General features: G+C 45.4%; 1 protein-coding gene across 3 annotated transcripts; it reads left to right on the forward strand.

Moving 5' to 3' along the window:
- The first annotated feature begins 218 nt into the window (after positions 1–218).
- On the forward strand, positions 219–19,782 carry parp142.2 (poly(ADP-ribose) polymerase family member 14-related sequence 2.2). 3 transcript variants are annotated; one of them, XM_056300084.1, is made up of 15 exons: positions 219–481; positions 951–1,075; positions 1,461–3,611; positions 3,861–4,100; positions 4,313–4,537; positions 6,374–6,440; positions 7,025–7,171; positions 8,555–8,617; positions 9,874–10,050; positions 10,800–10,938; positions 11,735–11,787; positions 12,704–13,396; positions 13,576–13,712; positions 16,399–16,576; positions 17,802–19,782. In XM_056300084.1, the coding sequence occupies exons 1-15, from the start codon at positions 304–306 to the stop codon at positions 18,080–18,082; spliced, it is 4,854 nt and encodes a 1,617-aa protein (XP_056156059.1). In that variant the 5' UTR covers positions 219–303; the 3' UTR covers positions 18,083–19,782. The 3 variants fall into 3 exon arrangements, with proteins under 3 accessions (XP_056156059.1, XP_056156061.1, XP_056156062.1); XM_056300086.1 differs by having other exon boundaries at positions 8,558–8,617; XM_056300087.1 differs by lacking the exon at positions 13,576–13,712 and having other exon boundaries at positions 17,802–17,933.
- The last annotated feature ends 576 nt before the right edge of the window (positions 19,783–20,358 follow it).

Here is a 20,358-nt window from a genome sequence, read left to right on the forward strand (position 1 = left end):
AGAGTTATAAGACGATTGATAAACTGATGGGTAAAGTCTGCTAATGTGGTAAGAGCTTATAAGTGCCCTGCTGCTTATTTATTAACCACTTTTGCCGGTTGTAAACGCGTGACCCCTGAACCCAAGCGGACTCGTGAGCGTCACAGCGCTCTCTGTGAATGGGGGCGGGGGGGGAGGGCGCTAGTGAGCCTCCTTGCCCGTACGGCGCTGCACTTGCCCGTCGCCTCCTTCTGCCGCGGTTGTCCTGACGTGAGCCGGATCAGTCTTGATTTGCCGCTCGGTTGTTGTAAGCAGAAATACGCGATGGATCCGGGCGCTTTCAAATACCCCCTTTTCTTCGAGGCGCCCAGCCTGGACGCTGGCAAGATGAAGAAAACGGAAAGCTACTTCAAGGTCCGCCGTAAATCAGGAGGAGGGGATTGCGGGGGTCTCGTTAGACTGACGGATAAAGTTTATCAGATCAGCTTCAGAGATGAGACAGGTAGGCTGGACCGAACTAAACCAACGCTTTGGTTCGTAACCGTCCACTTCCGGTCGAAGTGAAGCGTCTGGCGCGGGCGGAGAAACCGAAAGTAAGAAGAAGAAGAAAAACAAAAGTCGCATCGACATGTGGTTACGTTTAATTGGCTTTTTAAATCAACCCGAGTTTAAATCGAATTGGGTTGACAGCCTCAAATTGAAATATGATGAAATGCCCTTTGCAAATGTAAATATACAAACGTAAGCGTTGAGAGGCCCGTGGCAGGTATCACTTTCACTTTCACAATGCGCCCAGGAGATTTGCACGACTGATCAATAACACAGGGTGCCCATGAACTTTAGTTAAGCTCCGATAAAGTTGCCAATTCTCATCATCATAGTAATAATAATAATAACAGGGTAAGTGGTTTTGGATAATGGATGATGGCTGGATAGTAATAATAATAATAATTCCCCGTCGGCTGTCTCAGATCAACAGAGAGTTCTTGAAAAATCTGAACATGTGGTGGAGTTTGAGGACGGTCCTGTGACGCTTAAAGTCCATCTGACGGCCCCCTTCGTCAGTCCAGACCTGGGCTCAACACCTGCAATTAAGGTGACTACCCCACACACACACACACACACACACACAATTTTTTAAAACTTTTTCATCATTTATAATTCAACTTAAACGTCAGTTTATTTAAAGTGCACATCACCCAAAGAATCTCTGGACACTTTACAAGGCAGTAGAAAAAAAAGAAACGCACAATTTATTATTCCAGATGACAAAAGTCACATCGAAACTGGTACTGATTTTAGATTATAACTAACTTTTGGTATCCCCAGTGAAAGCAAAATTCTAAAAAGACAGCGTTTCACTAAAAGGGAGTGATAAGTAGTTATTCTTTGTATTTTCTAAATCTTATTCATTACTGCTCAAAACGATTATCATAATTTTATTTCCCAATGAGTAAATGAAGCTTTTCTTCCCCCGACAGAGCCAATCGTCCAGTCATGACTCACCACTGCCATCTAGTGATGTAGAATATGAACTACATCTTGACACATACCTCCTCCGTTATCTGAAGGAATGCCCGAGGGCAGAGAGGGAACTAGAGAGAGAGCTGTCTTCATTGGCCTGCTCCGCACAGCTCCATCCAGAGGAAGAGAGGGCTTTAGTCAGGGTCTCTGCCCAAACCACACCAAATAAGGATGGGGCAGAGCGATGGAAAGCTAGGGTTGATGAACTCTTTGAACAAATCAAAAAACGCTACTTCTGCCTCTACGAGGTTGATCCACATAGAGTAAAGGCTCTGCTTAGGTCTTGCAGGTCTATCCAGGCCACGGATGAGGTTAGGATTTACAGCCAAATTGGAGTGGCTGTTGTGGTTGGGGAGCATGCCCATGTCCAGGCCTGGCTAAAGAACATTTTGGACTCACAGGTTAAAAGTCAAGGGTCAGAGGTCAGTCAGAGGCAAACCGTCACTCGTCGACTGGGTGAGGCGAAACTGAACCTCCTCTGGAAGGAGATAGAGCAAGGTCTGAGAGAGTTTATACCAGGAGTGAAAGCCACGCAGGGTGATGGAGGTAAACTGGTTTTGGAAGGTTATGTGGGGGATGTTCGAAAGGCTGGAGAGTGGGTGGCTGAGAACGAGGGGCTGGTTTTTGAGAAGGTGGTTTCTGAAGTGAGTCTGTTTCTTTTGGTGTTCCTGAAGAAAGCATATGGCGTTTTTGGGACGCTAGCCACCTTATTAGAGGTTGGAGGAAAGGTGGAAATAGAGATAGGAGACAGTGAACTACGTCTCTTCACCCTTGTCCATGAAAAGCTAGACCATACTGAGAAGGCACTGTGGAGTAAGTTTAAGGATGTAAAAATTGACATCCCTAACTGCTCTGTTGTGCCATCTGACCTTAAGCTGAAGCTTGAGTCAAAGGCAAAAAAGGGAGGATATAGAGCTATGGTCAGGTTTGGCTCAGACAGCAAGGTTTATTTAGTGGGGCACACTGACGAAGTTGATGAGCTGAATGAAGAGATCATACAATTTATATTAGATCATTCCAGCGTGGAGAATTATGTTCTTCTCCCTTTCCCAGAGGTAGCAAATCATTTGCCTGAATTGCTGAAACTGCATGATTTTGACCATTCAGATGTGACCTTTCATTCTGTTATGACATCCTCTAGACCAATGATATGCCTATCAGGCTCGTCTAGGCAAGTGACACAGGTAAGAAACAGACTGGGTCCATTTCTGGACTCCTTGGTTCGGGACACAATCACTATAAACCAGCCTGGTGCTTTGCGTTATTTTCAAAGCCCTGCTGGGAGGGACGTGGTCCAAACGATTGGCATTTCTCATCACTGCCTCATACAGCTTCAAGACCAGCACCACGTAACTGAAGAGAATAGGCCACCCATTGTGGGATTCAGTCAGGGAAGCGCAACAATTGCCAGTTACCAGCTTCAGAGCGGGCTTCAGGTGTTGGTTCGACATGGCGACATCACCAAAGAGCATGTTGATGCCCTGGTGAATGCTGCCAATGAGAACCTGGATCACTGTGGTGGTGTGGCTGCAGCGCTGAGTAAAGCAGGGGGTCCTCAGGTGCAGAAAGAGAGTACAGTTCTTGTTAGGCAGACTGGGAAAATTCCTACAGGGGACGTGGTTATGACGACAGGAGGGAAGCTATACTGCAAGGCACTACTGCATGCCGTTGGGCCTGTTTGGGGAGGGGGAGTAGGTGGCAGAGAAAGGGCATTACTGGAAAAAGTAGTTCTGTCAACTCTCAAACTCGCCAAGACTTTGGAATGTCAGTCGTTGGCTATGCCTTGTATCAGCTCCGGTATTTTCGGCGTCCCTGTAAAAGTGTGCGCAGAAGCCATTGTAACTGCCATTAGGGAGTTTGTGCGTCAGGGGCAAAGCCTGAATAAAGTCATCCTGATTGATAACAGGGTTGAAGTGCTCCAGGCCATGCAGGAGGCCTGTGACAGACTTATTGAGGGGATGTGTACGGGTCGCAGTGCAACCGGTGCTTCTGGAGTCCAGGGGGTTTCTGGTACTGCTAACCTGAACCAACTGAGGAGGCCTGCCACTGGGGCTGCTGGTAACTGCGTCCGGTTGGAGATCGTTCAGGGAACCATCGAAAAACAGCAGGTAAGAGACAGAGGTAGGAGATGTTGAGTGGTTTGTCTAGGTTTGTCCTCCTTGAGAATCTGGACCTCAACTCAAATAGAAGAGTGATGTATGTTATGGATTTGCAGCCTTTTTGTGCCATGATTTTTGACTTGTTTTTTATCAGTTTTCCCTCAAGAACAGATTTTTAACTTAAGTGAATAACCTGGTTAAGTTAAGGTTAAATACAGGAGAAAAGCAACCCACAACCATCTCTCTCTCTCTCCCTAGGTGGATGCCCTGGTCTCTCCTATAGTTGGCAATGATCCTGTCTCCACTCGTGTAGGAAAAATTTTGTCAGATGTGGTTGGATCCCAGCTGGTGGCAGGGTTTCATAGTGGGGTGAAGCGAGCAATGTTACCCGGTGAAAATGTGCTGGTCGAGGGTCTCTCAGGAAAGCTGTCGTGTAACCGGGTGTTCTTCCTCAATCTCATTCACTGGGATAATAACCAAGAAGGAACAGCAGTCCAGGTGACATTATGTTTTTTTATGTCTGTCTATGTTTGTGTCTGTTTTTGTACAATTTACATAAAATCCAGTTCATGAATTTTAAATTATTGTTGTTGTTAATATCACAATATGATAAGACAATTATAATCATTATTACTATTATATTAAACAAGCCTACCGATTCCAAGTATTTTGAAATGTGTCCAATGTTTCTGAACTTTAACCTTTTCCAGGTTCTGAGGCAAGGTGTCCGCAGTATCCTGTCCTTCTGTTTGCACCGACGCCTCAGCTCTGTCGCTTTCCCTGTGCTTGGCACAGGCGCTGTTTTACGTTTCCCTCACCGCGTGGTGGCCAAGGTTCTGCTGGAAGAGTTCCATTCTTATGAACACAATGTAGCTGGTCAAACACCATTCCTGGTCCGCATCATCATCCACCCCAACGATAAGGAGTCAGCTAAGGTGAGGGGCGTGCCATGGGGAGGGATCTTACTGATCTTACCAGACAAGGCAAAAAACAAGAATAAGACCAAATAAGTAAGAGTAAGGGGGAGAAGAGGTTTGTTATTCACATATTGTGCAAGAATTACAGAACCTTTGCGGCACGGTGGTGCAGTGGTTAGCAAGGTCGCCTCATAGCAAAAAAAGTCCTGGGTTCAAGCCCTGGGGTAGTCCAACCTTGGAGGTTGTCCCAGGTTGTCCTCTGTGTGGAGTATGGTAACTCCAGCTTAGAGAAAAGGACCCCACGACAACTTCTTGTCCTTTGAATGAACTTTATCTAGGACTGGCAAAACTCGACAGTAACATGTAGCAGCGTGCGCTGTGAACATCCGACGAATGGAGGGCATAACACACACCGGAAACGCAGCCGGTCTTTTCAAAATGAAGCTCCAAAATAAAAGCTCATGTTACAACATAGAGTATGCATGTTCCCCCCATGTCTGTGTGGGTTTCCTCCGGGTGCTCCGGTTTCCTCCCACAGTCCAAAGACATGTAAATCAGGTTAATCGGCTGTACTAAATTGTCCCTAAGTGTGAATATATGTGTGTGTGGGGGGGGGGGCTGTGATGGCCTGGTGGCCTGTCCAGGGTGTCTCCCCACCTGCCGCCCAATGACTGCTGGGATAGGCCCCAGCATCCCCGCAACCCTGAGAGCAGGATAAGCAGTTTGGATAATGGATGGGTGGATGGAAGTAAGAGTAAAAATTAAAAAAAAAATATGAATAAGTAAAAACAAATATCAAACATTTGTAAAAGTTTTCACAAAAAGAAAAGTTTTAAGACGAGATTTAAAAGAAGCTAGAGACTGGTTTAGTCATAGTTCGACAGGAAGAGAGCTCCATAGTATGGGGGCTCCAACAGCAAAAGCCCAATCACCCTTTGTGACAAACCGAGACCTGGGCTATGTCCCCCTGGTGAAACTCCTCACTGTCCGTTGAAAAGAAGCGGCTGGCGACCCCATGTGTATCGGAGGAGGCATGTGGTAGTCTGCAGCCCTCCCCGGATCGGCAGAGGGGGGTGGAGCAGCGACCGGGATGGCTCGGAAAGCGGGGTAATAGGCAAAGTGCAATTGGGGAGAAAAAGGGGGAAAGAAGAAAAAAAAGGAAGAAAAGAAAATGTCTTCTCAAGCGGGGCATGTATATTTCTTTTTACAAAGACGAGGTGGAAGCACATTGTTTATGATTCCTATGTCTTTTGATTTTGTTATTTATTTATGTACTTTTCCCTAAAAGAGTATTTTTCTTTCTTATTATTTTTTTCAGAGTTGTAGCGTCTACTTGTCAGTAGCTTTATCCGTAAGCCGCTGTATATGCAGGTTGACCCCTCTTGTTTCTGGGTTGTTTGGTAAGGGTGGGAGAGTTTGAGTTGGTTTGAAATAGAATGTACCATACATCATCTGTTGTAAAACCGATGTTTGTATCCATCCATCCATTATCCAAACCACTTATCCTGCTCTCAGGGTCGCAGGGATGCTTTTAGCCTATCCCAGCAGTCATTGGGCGGCAGGCGGGGAGACACCCTGGACAGGCCACCAGTCTGTCACAGCCGCCAGTCCATCACAGTTGCAAGTCAAAAAAAAATAAATTACAATTGCTTTCACAAAAATTAATTGATGACATAAAGAGTAAAAAAAAACGAAAAGTAAATTTCTAATTTATAATAACTGAAGATATAAATGTTGAGACCTTTGCTTCAAAATTAGTGATACCTGATGTACATAATTAGATGTATTTTAGATATTTTGTGCAGCCAACACCAAGTACAGTACTCTTAACTTTTTGTGTTATTTTGTCTTCAGGAATTCGAGTGTGCACAGGGAGCTTTGCAGCTCAGAGGTTTCACAAACAATTTGCATCCAGACTACGGTTGGTGTTGGTATTTCTTGATAATCCAGTGTACTGAAGCGTTCATTTCATATAATACTCATTTCCAAATAACCCTCCAAATCCTCCTCCATTTTTTTTTTCATTGCAAAAATTGAATCGATAGTAAACCTGATGCTATGCTACGCCGAATGCTATATCGGATGGCACGATGGCTCAGTGGTTAGCGCTGTCGCCTCACAGCAAGAAGGTCCTGAGTTTGAACCCCGGGGTTGCCCAACCTGGGGGGGTCATCCCAGGTCATCCTTTGTGTGGAGTTTGCATGTTCTCCCCGTGTCTGTGGTGGGTTTTCTCCGGGTGCTCCTGTTTCCCCCACCATGAAAAAAACATGCATGTTAAGGTTCATACTCCTGTCTGTGCCCTTCACCAAGGCATGCAAAGACGAAGCAGAGTTTGTCCCCAGGTGCTGCACGGCGGCTGCCCAATGCTCCTAGCTACAAAGGCTTTACCCACGGGGATCAATAGAGTATATCAAAATTTTAAAAAATACACTGAAAATCAACAATTGTTTGATGATAGTTTAACATACCTTTTTTATTTTTTCATTATTGTTCTCTTCCGTTAAGGTTCCTTCTACCGCCATATCTCCTCCTCCCCCGATGAGGTCACAGCCACGCTGGGTGGAGTCAAGCTTCAGCTCGTCAGTGGTGACATTACTCATGAGAAGACTGACGTCATTGTCAACACAACGGCCTTCCAGACCATCCAGTCAGGTGTTAATACCCTAGAGAGAGAGAGCTGTAATAAGCATCAACAGGCCTCTAGACTTCTATGCACATAGAGGTGTAGAGGTATATAGTATACGCGTGTATACCTCCATACATGAAATAAATGGCCGTGTCCTAGCTTAAATAGGCTCAAACTAAATTATCCTGGGTGTCCGGGTAGCGTAGCGGTCTATTTCATTGCCTACCAACACAGGGATCGGTGGATCAAATCCCCGTGTTACCTCCGGCTTGGTCGGGCATCCCTACAGACACAATTGGCTGTGTCTGCGGTTGGAGAATCGGATGTGGGTATGTGTTCTGGTCACTGCACTAGCGCCTCCTCTGATCGGTCAGGGCGCCTGTTCTGGGGGGAGGGAGAACTGGGGGGGGGGGGATAGCTTGATCCTCCCATGCGCCATGGCCCCCTGGTGAAACTCCTTACTGTCGGGTGAAAAGAAGCAGCTGGCGACTCCACAAGTATCGGAGGAGACATGTGGTAGTCTGCAGCCCTCCCCGGATCGGCAGCGGGGGTGGAGCAACGACCGGGATGGCTCGAAAGAGTGGGGTAATTGGCCAAGTACAATTGGGGTGAAAAAAATCTAAAAACTGAACTATCCCTGGTTTTGCACAGGATTTGGAGTAGTGATACGATATGTTTCTTTGGCAAGCAAAATTAATGCATAGCTGTATTTGTGCAGGTGGCATTCGTGGAGAAGAATTCATACATGTAAAATCTTAATATGTGCATGTTTACACATGGTACCGGAGTTACAGCATCTAACATATGGTACAAAGAGACAAATCCCTGCATCTTTTGATATATTGTTCCCGTACACTGTCACCATGAGCTGCTTTGACTTACATTGGCTTAACTACCTTTCAGCTAATTGAATTGAATTGTTGACATTATTTTTTTTATCCTTTTTTTGTAAAAATGTCTTCAAAATTTCCAGGAATCCCTGCAAATGTTTAGATTCATTTGTCTTATTGGTTAAATTCCCTGGCAGGTCAGTGGGAGGCCCGTATAAGTCGACAAGATTTGGCTATTTTCTATCATGTACAGTTACATCTGGCCTGTGTTTTGTATTTCTGCCATAGATGGAAATCCCGGCGGGACAGGGGGGACACAACCCCCCCATCCTGGGAAAGATATGATATATCCCCCCAATATATCACTATAAACATAACTATGTAATTTCAGTAACATTAATAATACACAACGAAAGCACCTGTGCCAATTATAGACACTTAATAGTGCATATTTAAGTTTCAAAAGATCGCGATCCCCCGCCCTTTACATCACAATGGTTTGCTTGTCCCCTCCAAAGTTGATATCAGATTTTCGCCCCTGATTTCTGCACATATATATTCACTTACCGTTCCCCTCAGCAGGCGTCTCTAAAGCCATCCTGACTGCAGCGGGTCCCAGTGTCCAAGCAGAGTTAAGACAAGGTGGGTTTGAAAAATTAACTACCATCCGACAGGGGTGAGTTAAGAGGGTGTGGACGGTGGGGGCGATGAAGTGCTTCGCTCGCAGGAGCTTTGGTGGTGTATGCTAAGGGAGAGGAGAGAGTGAGAGTGTTATTAATTTGCAGGACTGAAATTGGTAATTGAAATTGGTAAATTGGGAATTGGTAAGGTCTTGGGTTCGAGCCCCGGGGTAGTCCAACCTTGGTGGGTCATCTCGGGTCGTCCTCTGTGTGGAGTTTGCATGTTCTCCCCGTGTCTGCGTGGGTTTCCTCCGGGGGCTCTGGTTTCCTCCCACAGTCAAAGACATGTAGGTCAGGTGAATCGGCCATACTAAATTGTCCCTAGGTGTGAATGTGTGTGTGTGTGTGTGTGTGTGTGTGTGTGTGTGTGTGTGTGTGTGTGTGTGTCGGCCTTATGATGGACTGGCAGCCTGTCCAGGGTGTTTCCCTGCCTGCCGTGCAATGACTGCTGGGCAGTGGTGGAATGTAACGTAAGTACCTTTACTCAAGTACTGTACTTAAGTACAATTCTGAGGTAATTGTACTTTACATGAGTATTTCTATTTTATGCTACTTTATGCTTTTACTCCACTACATTTCAGAGGGGAATATGGTACTTTTTACTCCACTACATTTGACAGCTTTAGTTATTAGTTACTTTACAGATTTAGATTATTAATACAAATTATGAACCAACTAATAATGATGTATTTTTATAGGCTAAGCTACCCAGCAGTATATAAAATAATTGTAATTAGTGCCACATTTACCAGCTGCAACATTAATGGTTATTGCATGAATAATTATAGTCCAATGATATGATATATGATTCTGAAATGGGCCATTCTGCATAATGAGTACTTTTACTCTTGCTACTTTAAGTATATTTTGATGCTAATACTTTTGCACTTTGACTTGAGTACGAGTTTGAATGCAGAAATTGTACTTGTAACAAAGTATTTTTACACTGTGGTATTGCGACTTTTACTTAAGTAAATGTTCTGAATACTTCTTCCACCATTGCTGCTGGGATAGGCTCCAGCATCCCGCAACCCTGAGAGCAGGATAAGCGGTTTGGATAATGGATGAATGGATGGATGGAAGTTTGTAACCTCTCAGTCACAAGCCCACTTCTCGAACCTTTCGACTCAAAACATGGTGCTGTTTTTTTTCTTCTTTCCTTCGTCTTCTTTTTTGTGTTTTATATTGATCCTTTTTTTTTCTTTTTCCTTTTGTTAGTGGGTATACCGAAGGATAGTATGTGCACCACGGGACCCGGGGCACTGGGTTGCAAAGAAATCATTCATGCGACTTTTTGGTGTGACTCCCAAAGAATCAGCGAGATTTGTGGCAAGATACTAAAGCAGTGTGAGAGCAAAGGCTACCGCTCAGTCGCCTTCCCAGCCGTCAACACAGGTATGCACCATGCAGTGCGTGTGCATTTTGCACAGTTGTGTGCATGCATAATGTATTTGTGTGTGTGTGTGTGCATGCGTGCGTGCATGTGTGAAGCTTTTTCTTAGCCCTACTACCAAACATTATGAAACCTCTAGTCTGCGTCACGTCAGGTCCACTGAAGGAAGTGATGCTTAATGTTGTGTCATTAAATACTACACCATCGCTGAGGAAGATCGCCACTTCTTCTTTTCACAAATACTTTTTTCTAAGAAACAAACACTTCCTTAATAGAGTAGGTGTTTAAATCATGTTTAAGCTAGTGTCGAGTAAGGTGCTAAATAAAGTGTTTGCCTCGGTGAATGGCTGTTTTGCTCTCGTGGATGACTGTTGCAGCCAAGACGCAGTCGTTCCCTACAGGCCAGAGAAGCACTGGCGAGCTAGCGGTCTCGTTTGAATGCCTCTAATGTGAAGGGGGAAGCGTTGTTCAGGCCGGGTTCTGTGGCCCACGGAAGGACTTTTCCTTACCTAAGCGCAGCAGCAGAAAACAGTCTGTCGGCATACACGGCTGTTTTCTTTTCGGTACATAACCTGCCGTCAGCGCGCTTTTAGTTTACACACACAAGCACATGCACACGTACACACGCGCCCACACATACACACCGGCGCAGGCTCTCGCTTAAACAGCATTTTGTTTTTCATTCAAAATGTGCTTCATCAAGAAAGATTGGTTGGTTGATCAGGTGACTGACTGGCTCTAACTTCCCCAGGTGTGGCAGGAATGGACTTTCAGAGAGCTGGTAAAGCCATGCTAGACGGCATGGCGGCGGCTGTTCGGAATTTGAAGCCAGCATTCCTGTCACTGATCCGCATTGTCATCATGCAGACTCCCATCTTCCAGGCTTTTAGGTCAGAACATAAACTTTCCTACACTGAAGGAAATGGTTAAAGGGGATAGTAATAATAATTAATAATAACAATAATAATAATAGGGCGGCATGGTGGCGCAGTGGTTAGCACGGTTGCCTCACAGCAAAAAGGTCTTGGGTTCGAGCCCCGGGGTAGTCCAACCTTGGTGGGTCGTCCTCTGTGTGGAGTTTTCATCTTCTCCCCATGTCTGTGTGGGTTTCCTCCGGGTGCTCCCGTTTCCTCCCACAGTCCAAAGACATGTAGGTCAGGTGAATTGGTCGTACTAAATTGTCCCGAGGTGTGTGTGTGTGTATACCCCGGGGTTTGAACCCAGGACCCTCTTGCTGTGAGGCGACCGTGTTAACCATCGTGCCGCCTGACCCTCACTGTTTTTCTAAAATGAATGTGATTGGATAAATAATATAACAGTCCACGGGCATTGTGTCAAATGTTGATCCAGCAACATCACTCACTTGTAGGAATCAGGTGAACAAGCACGTTGTTTTATTGTGATTGTTATGATAATAACTTGAAAAAATGGGCATAATGGGTACGATGGCTCTCGTATTGCGCATTAATAGCTGATGCATGTGCTCTTTCCCTTAAGTAGGTACATATATCAAAACTCCAGGAACGAAAGAAAGACTATTATTCAAATTCATATTTGCCACAAGAGCCAGGGAAGCAATCAATTCCACTGTGGTATATTCACCCCAATTTGACAGCGTGACCAATCAGACTGCATGGCTGAAACTGATTCTTTCTCTTTAGCTAAACCTCTGATGTGGTTTTTCAGGTTGGAGTTGGAGAACCGCTTCGGAAAAACTGCTCCTTGCCTCACTTTGAGAGGTTTGTGATTAAGCTTTCAGACTGGTGTATTCAACTCCCCTTCAGCATTTCACACTGTGTTGTGGTGTGCAGAACCCAAACGAGTTGATGATATTATTTTAACAGCAAGACTTGTGGTGCATGCAGCGACTATGTAGGATAAATGCCCTGCGGCCCGAGACGACAGTTACAAATGCTCAGGGGTTCATACTTCAGAAAAATTTGCAATTTGTTTGTAAATTTGAGATGATACAAGTATACAAATCTAAGTACTGCCTTGCTCTATATAATAGATATAAATTGAAAAACTCTTGTGCTACTGTTATTTTAAATGATGTGGTAGCTCATCATGGGCGGCACGGTGGCGCAGTGGCTAGCACGGTCGCCTGGCGGCAAGAAGGTCCGGGGGTTCGAACCCCGGAGTTGTTCAACCTTGGGGGTCGTCCCAAGTCGTCCTCTGTGTGGAGTTTGCATGTTCTCCCCATGTCTACCTGGGTTAACTCCGGGTGCTCCGGTTTCGTCCCACAGCCCAAAGACATGTAGGTCAGGTGAATTGGCCATATTAAATTGTCCCTAGGTGTGAATATGTGTGTATCGGCCCTGTGATGGCCTGGCAGCCTGTCCAGGGTGTCTCCCCACCTGCCGCCCAATGACTGCTGGGATAGGCTCCAGCATCCCGCATCCCAATTGGGATAAGCGGCTTGGATAATGGATGGATGGATAGGAGTTCATCATGGTTGGTTCTTGACTGGGCCGATGAAAGGGGTGAATGGTAATCAATGCTTATGTCATTTAGGTATATTTACGTTTGTATGTATTTGTATGTGTATTGAGCATTGACCTTGACAATGCAAGAATTTTGCTTATCTATGTGTATACACAAACTTTATGAGCTCAGTAGCTGTGTTGTATTCATCTTTGCTCTTCTTTTTTTCAGAAAAAGCAAAACAGATGCTTGAAAAAATTAAAGTGTGTGCTTCCAGTCATATTCAAAGCCTAAAGTATTTGTCTTCAACACCCTCTGGTCTGACCCTCCACTCATGGGAGCCATACCCAGTGGTTTTATGTGTAGTGGGCTGTGGGTCTGACACAAGTGAGGCCATCAGAAGAGAGCTGGAGGAAAACTTGCAGCAGCAGCTGACAGAGAGGGAGGTGGATGGAAAGGATGTTTCCAGGCTGGACGTCATGGAGCTCGAGGCCGTTCAGGTGAAAGTCAGAGCCCTCGGGGTGAGCCTGCAGCAGGTGCGGGGTCCAAGGGGGGAAAGGCCGGCTGAGGGCGGTGGTGGGGCTGAGGTCATGTACGTGCTGAGAGGCCTGAAGGAAGACGTGCTGAGTGTCAACGAGCTGGTGGACAAAGCTCTCAAACGATCGCTCCACAGCGACCTCCAGAAAAAGGAGGAGGCCATGGTGGCCCTGCAAGTCCAGTGGTCGATGCAGGATGCGCATGGAGCCTGGCAAGAAGTGAGTCTGCATGGAAACTACCTCCTGGAGCAGGCCTACCAGCAGAAAGACGTGTGTGTGGACATAAACAGAGTGGACGGGACAAAGGTGAAAGTTAACATGAAAAAAAAAGAAGCAATCGACTGTCAAACAGGCCTCACCTACATGCTAAAACGAGATCAGACAGCAAGTATGCCACGTTTTATTGCATTTTTTTTTCTTTCATTTTATTTTGGACCTCTATACGCATGCTCAAGTTCCAGCAATCCACTGCATTTTTAAAATGTGTCATTAGAAAATGTTTACACTTTTCAATGTTTGGTTGAGTCTAAACACAAGCTTGAAATGTTGTGTCTCTGTTAACGTCAGCTTTGGAGTTACCCAAGCACTGGGAACCCATGGCTGAGGAGACCTTCATGAAAGTCCTGCTGCAGCCCAACTCACGGGAGTACGAGGCAGTAGCTCAGGATTTCCTGAAAACAGCTGTACAGTACAAAATCCGCAGAGTGAGAACACACACACACACACACACACACACACACACACACACACACACACACACACACACACACACACACACACACACACACAAAACCTCACCCACAGCAAGGAAAGCAAATGCAGAATTATAGTTGCACATCATATATTTTTTTCTTCTTTTTTATACTTAAATGTTCATTGCTTGTTAAATGCTTTATACAGCAGATCAGCATCTTGAACATGAAACATATTCACTGCCTCACATCCTTCTTATACTTGAACTCCTTCACTTGAGGCAACAACTCATCCCCAACCCGGAGGGAGCAATCCACCATTTTCTGGAGGGAGCAATCCACCGTTTTCGTTTTTTGTTTTTTATTTTGACAGGCGGATTGGTGCAGCATCAGCAGTAATGCGGACGTTGTACGGGCCGTTGTGGTGAAGAGGCAGCTGAGCCGGAAGGCAAAGCTCTCAATTTACCAGTCAGTCTTCGTTCCAGCCCTCAACTATGGTCATGAGCTTTGGGTGGTGACCGAAAGGGTGAGATCGCAGATACAAGCGGCTGAAATGAGTTTCCTCTGTAGGGTGTCTGGGCTCAGCCTTAGCAATAGGGTGAGGAGCTCGGACATCTGGAGGGAGCTCGGAGTAGAGCTGCTGCTCCTTTGCATCGAAAGGAGCCAGTTGAGGTGGCTCGGGCATCTGATTAGGATGCCTCCTTGGCGCCTTCCTTTGGAGGTTAACCGGGCACAGCCAACTGGGAGGAGACCCCGGGGTAGACCCAGAATTTGCTGGAGGGACTACATGTCCAATCTGGCCTGGGAACACCTTGGGGATCCCCCAGGAGAAGCTGGAGGACGTTGCTGGGGAGAGGGACGTCTGGAGTGCCCTGCTTAACTTGCTGCCACCGCGACCCGACCCCGGAGAAGCAGCTGATGATGAGATGAGACATCCTTCTTATATTTGTACGGTACTTCCACTGGGGACTGGGGTTCGCGCCCCGGTCTCGTCAGATCTGACTATGGCCGGACTCGATGAAGCAGCAATATTGGCAACGCTGTCTTCGGGAGGGGGGCGGAGTTGGCTTGTGTTCGTCATGTGAATGCGTCTCTGGGTGTGTCGGAAAAAGCAGTGGTTCGGCCTGGAGTCACCTTGTCACGAAAGTGGCAAGGCGTCTCCTTCGAGACTGCCAGCCGGAGAGATGCAGTTGGCGAATGCACTTAGTACGAGGGTGGGTGTTTGAATTAAAATAGGGATCGATTGGCCACTAAATTGGGAGAAAAAGGGAAAAATCAGAAATACATTTTAAAAAAATAAAATAAAATTTGTACAGTACTTCAGGTATCAGGGATCAGGAACATTTATTTGTCATTTCATTCCATGCACTTGCGCACATGAAATGAAACGAAATATCGTTTCCCCCAGCCCACAGCAGTGCAACACAAAAACTAAAACACATATCCAAACTACATGAACACATATCGAAGCTACAAGAAAACAAAAAACAAAAACACTTATAGCCAACATATCAGCAAAAAAAAATTCACTGTCCAAGAGAGCGAACGCCTAAGTGTCCAGGATATCCTTCCACATATGTTTTCGTATCCTTCCGATTTGCAATGTAATATGTGTTGTGTCAACCTGTCACAACAGGGCAGCATGGTGGCATAGTGGTTAGCGCTGTCGCCTCACAGCAAGAAGGTCCTGGGTTCAAACCCCAGGGTTGTCCAACCTCGGGGGTCATCCCAGGTCGTCCCCTGTGTGGAGTTTACATCTTCTCCCTGTGTCTGCGATGGGGTTTCTCCAGGTGCTCCGGTTTCCCCCACCATCAAAAAGACGGGCATGTTAGGGTTTATACTCCTGTCTGTGCCCCTGACCAAGACAGTGGGCAAAGAACTGGAGTTGGTCCCCGGGTGCAGCATGAAGGCGGTAGCCCACTGCTCCTAGCTACACAGATCACAGCTAGGATGGGTTAATTTGCAGTAAAACGAATTTCCCCAAGGGAAAAAAAGGAACTTAATGTCAAAGGTCTTGAGTTGTGCAGCATACAAACATTTCTTAAAATGGTACTGACATCAAAATCTGAAAATTCCTATTGATAGGCAATGTTCCGAGTTGGAATGTGACCATGGAGAAATTCAGTGGCCAAGACAGCGCATCTGCGGCCACTCGAGAGAGATCTGTGATTGACTGGAGATGGTGTCCAATGACAAATTGTACCGGTGGAGACGTAGACACCAGTCAATTTGCATATAGGGTGTGTCCGTAGCGAGACACTATAAAACCATGGAGAAGCCGTTCTTTCAGCCCCTTCTGCTAGCTACTTGGCTCGAGTTTATGCTATTTTGCTGAGACTTTATTACCGATCTTCCTACGACGTATTGCTATCTATCTGTCTATCTATCTATTTATATGCATCTCAGTGATTCAAATCGTCACGCCACTGAATTTCTCATTTTTTCCTATGGCAAGTGACGAGCAGTACCGAGCCCCACCCACCCAGGAAGACAGTAGCCAATAGCTTTGAATTATGATTCAAACTCCCAATGTTAAAAAAAATGTGTTCAGAAAGGGCATGTCAGTCTCTCTTTAAGTTTTTGCAGAGCCATACAGGCCGTGTCTTTGGAGAGTTGGGGATGTATCCCATACTGTGAACTGCTTTTGCAACACAATATTTCTGAGTATAAAAGGGAGCCTCTTTCCCTCTGATTGTAGATCGAGCGTGTGCAGAACACCCACCTGTGGCAGGCCTACGCACTGTGCCGTCAGCGTATCTGGGACAAGAACGGGGAAGCGGATGTTGGGGAGAAGATGCTGTACCACGGCTCAACAGCAGAAGCATGTTACTGCATTGAGAGGACCAAATTTGACAGGAGCTATACAGGAAAGCATGGTAAAGACTGTTGCTGCAGGTGAAAGGGACCTGGACAGTTGTCCCTAAAGCTACAACCAGGAAGAGTTACATGCAAGCAAATGTCCTATTTTGAGACTCTGTGTCGTTTGCGTGCTCAAAACAATAGACGATTCGCAAATATCCAGATCATTAAGCCTTTTATAATAGATGATTTAAAGGTAGAACGAGTAGGATTTTCCTAAAAATCGATGTACAGATTCATACAGAAATAACCCCTCTCCATCAACACTTATGACCCACTAGACGTGAGTGGCGGTGTCTGTATGTGCAGAGACCCTGTCCTCTGTCTGTATTTTCTTACTTTGCTGTGTACGGGATGTTTCTGGGCGTTAACCTTTGGGCAGCAGGACTCGATAAAAACGTAGCGACCAGATGTCAGATTCAGATCGTAAGCGTGCATCCAAGAGGAAGGTATGACAATGGTGTACACAGCGCTAAAAAAGACAAATATAGACGCCTACCAACACGGGGATCACCGGTTCGAATCCCCGCGTTACCTCCGGCTTGGTCGGGTGTCCCTACAGACACTGTTGGCGGTGTCTGCGGGTGGGAAGCCAGATGTGGGTATGTGTCCTGGTCACTGCACTAGTACCTCCTCTGGTCGGTCGAGGGGGGAGGGGGAACTGGGGGGGAATAGCGTGATCCTCCCACGCGCTACGTCCCCCTGGCGAAACTCCTCGTTGTCAGTTGAAAAGAAGCGGCTGGCGACTCCACATGTATCGGAGGAAACGTGGTAGTCTGCAGCCCTCCCCGGATCGCCAGAGGAGGTGGAGCAGCGACCGGGATGGCTCAGAAGAGTGGGGTAATTGGCCAAGCACAACTGGGGAGAAATTTTAAAAAAAACACACAAATATAACGAGGCAAAGCCACACCATAGGTATTAGTGAGTTAAAGGAGAACTAAAATCTTGAGAACAACCATTTTATAGAGCAAATGCCAACCAATTTTGTGCCTCAAAAAAATCTGTTTTTAAACTTTAATCATCCTACCCCATGCATTCAAAATGTTAATTATGAACTTTATTTTGAAGTCTGCCGTAACGCTCTAGTTAAGTCCACCATCATATCGCATCAATAGATGTATAGACCTCTATTGATGCTTATTAGTACTAATATGAAGAGTAACTTGATTGAGAAAATCTCTCGCTCTTTTTCTCTCTCTTACTCATCCTCACTCATCTTTGGTTATTTTATTTCTTTCACAGGGTCACTGTATGGGAGAGGCGTTTACTTTGCGGTGAATGCCAGTTACTCTGCCACAAACTACTCTCCACCGGACCAATCAGGACTGCGGCGGCTGTATGTGGCTCGCGTACTGACTGGCCGCTACATTTTGGGTAACGCCGCCATGAAGAGCCCTCCTCCCCGTTCGACCTCTGACCCCTCTGACTGCTTCGACAGCCTGGTGGACAGTCAGACACCCAAAATGTTTGTCATCTTCCACGATCACCAGGCCTACCCAGAATACCTAATCAGCTTCGTCTGACAACACGTGCGCTCCTTTTCTTCCTCTTGTGCGTTTAGTGCTCTGATGTATTCTTCAGATGAATATATTTGTTTTTCTTACATGAAGAAACAAACATATATGAGAACTCCTTGTTGACCGAAGAGGTCACTTGGATGAGTGCTGAAACATCTCTCAATAAACATTGTATCCAGATGAACTGATTCAACCTTCTTTGAACTCCTTGTTAGCTTTTTTTGGGGGGGGGGGGATTCCCCCACCCCTTTTCTCCCCAGTTCTATTCGGCCAATTACCCCACTGTTCCAAGCCGCCCCGGTCGTTTCTCCACCCCCTCTGCTGATCCGGGGAGGGCTGCAGACTACCACATGCCTCCTCCGATACATGTGGAGTCGCAAGCCGCTTCTTTTCACCTGACAGTGAAGTCTTTCGCCAGGAGGGACGTTGCGCGTGGGAGGATCATGCTATTCCCCCCAGTTCCCCTTCCCCTCAAACAGGCGCCCCGACTGACCAGAGGAGGCGCTAGTGCAGCGACTAAGACACATGCCCACATCTGGCTTCCCACCCGCAGACACGGCCAATAGTGTCTGTAGGGACACCTGACCAAGCCAGAGGTAACACGGGGATTCGAACCAGCGATCCCTGTGTTGGTAGGCAACGGAATAGACTGCTACGCTACTTGGATGCCCTGAACTCTTCGTTAGCTTTAACTGTATCTGATACTTGTTCCTTTTTTTTTTTTTGTTTATTTGAATAGGGACAGTGCATATTAATGGACATGGGTATCGTAGATACACATGTAAACATGCCGGATTGTAGCAATACTGCTCATTTACATCCGTTGTCCCTAAGCCGGTCAGAGCAAAAAAATAAAAACGGATGTGGTACACCACCACACAATACCAAAATATACAACAATACATGCAATATTACATTATGCACCCCACAAAACCATACACCACAATACAATACAATACAATACAACACAATACAAAAAAAGCAGCTCCAATAATGGCATATTTATCCAGTGAATATTTGACCTTTTCTATAAAAACATTGATTGCCGTTTCGGTTGAATGGTGGACACGAAAACCAAATTGCATTGGGTGCAAAGGAGTATATCCTTTATTCAGATGCTCAATGAGTTGATTTGCTAGCCATTCCTCTATAATTCCCGATAAGGTCGAAAGAATACTGATTGGTCTAATTATTCATGTCCATTTTGTCCCCAGATTTAAAGATTGGTATAATCGCGGCAGCCTTTCATTCTGAAGGAACTATAGACTGTTTGATTGATAGATTGACCATGTGTGTAATCGGGTGTAGTATGGGAGTCTTTATGCAATTTTATGAAGCTGGTGTCAAATCCATACTCATCCTTAGCTTTGGAGTTATTTAGTGCATCAATAATATCGGCCACTTCTGGCTCAGTGATTTCTTCCATTTTAAATATCAGTTGTGCATAGTTAGTGGGGTGAAGTATACCTTTATATGAAGTAAAAAGCGGAGATATTTTTTGAGCAGAATTTTTAAAAGAAGAGTTCAGTTCAGTAGCCAGGAGGAGAAGATCTTTCGCCAATCCGTTATTAACTTTAAGTTCTCTACGTCTTTATTATCCTGTTTTTTTTCTGTTTACCTGTTAGTTTATTGTTTTTGCCAATTTTTTTTCCATTGCCCTTTGCATTTTCAGTAATGACCGTAAATAAATTTGCTTTGGCTTTCCACATTGTCTGAATTACATTATTTCTTGCTGTGGTAAATTGTTGTCGATCTATAATCAGGCCAGATTTTAGGGATTTTTTTAAGTAATTGCTCTCTTATTTTAATTAATTTCCTGCATTCATTATTGAGCCATGATAGATTGTTTTCCATTTTTTTCTTTGGCTCCCCCCTTTGGTTAAAGACGCCATAACCTCTTTTTTTTTCTTTGGCTCCCCCTTTTGGTTAAAGACGCCATAACCTCTTTGACTTTTGAATGAAATGAAACACTGTCAGTGGTTATATCCTCACATGATATAATTTCGGCCTAATCTATTTCTTTTAGGGCTGCCTCTAAATTTTGTTGTTGAGTTTTTGAAATTATGTTATGATAGGATGCCTTAGATCAGTTTGATAAATTGCACAACCATGATTTAGTGAGTTTTGTTGTAAAGAAGATGACATTGTGATCAGACAGACCAGTCAAGAGGTTGTGGGTCTTAATAATTCTTTCCGGTTTGTTTTGTGAACAGTAAAACAATTCTGGTTTTAGACTGGTTAGTAATTCTAGTTGGCAGTTCTATAAGCTGAGCAAGATTGAA

This window comes from Lampris incognitus, chromosome 20 (assembly GCF_029633865.1).
Source record: "Lampris incognitus isolate fLamInc1 chromosome 20, fLamInc1.hap2, whole genome shotgun sequence".
In the NCBI taxonomy this organism is placed as follows: domain Eukaryota; kingdom Metazoa; phylum Chordata; class Actinopteri; order Lampriformes; family Lampridae; genus Lampris; species Lampris incognitus.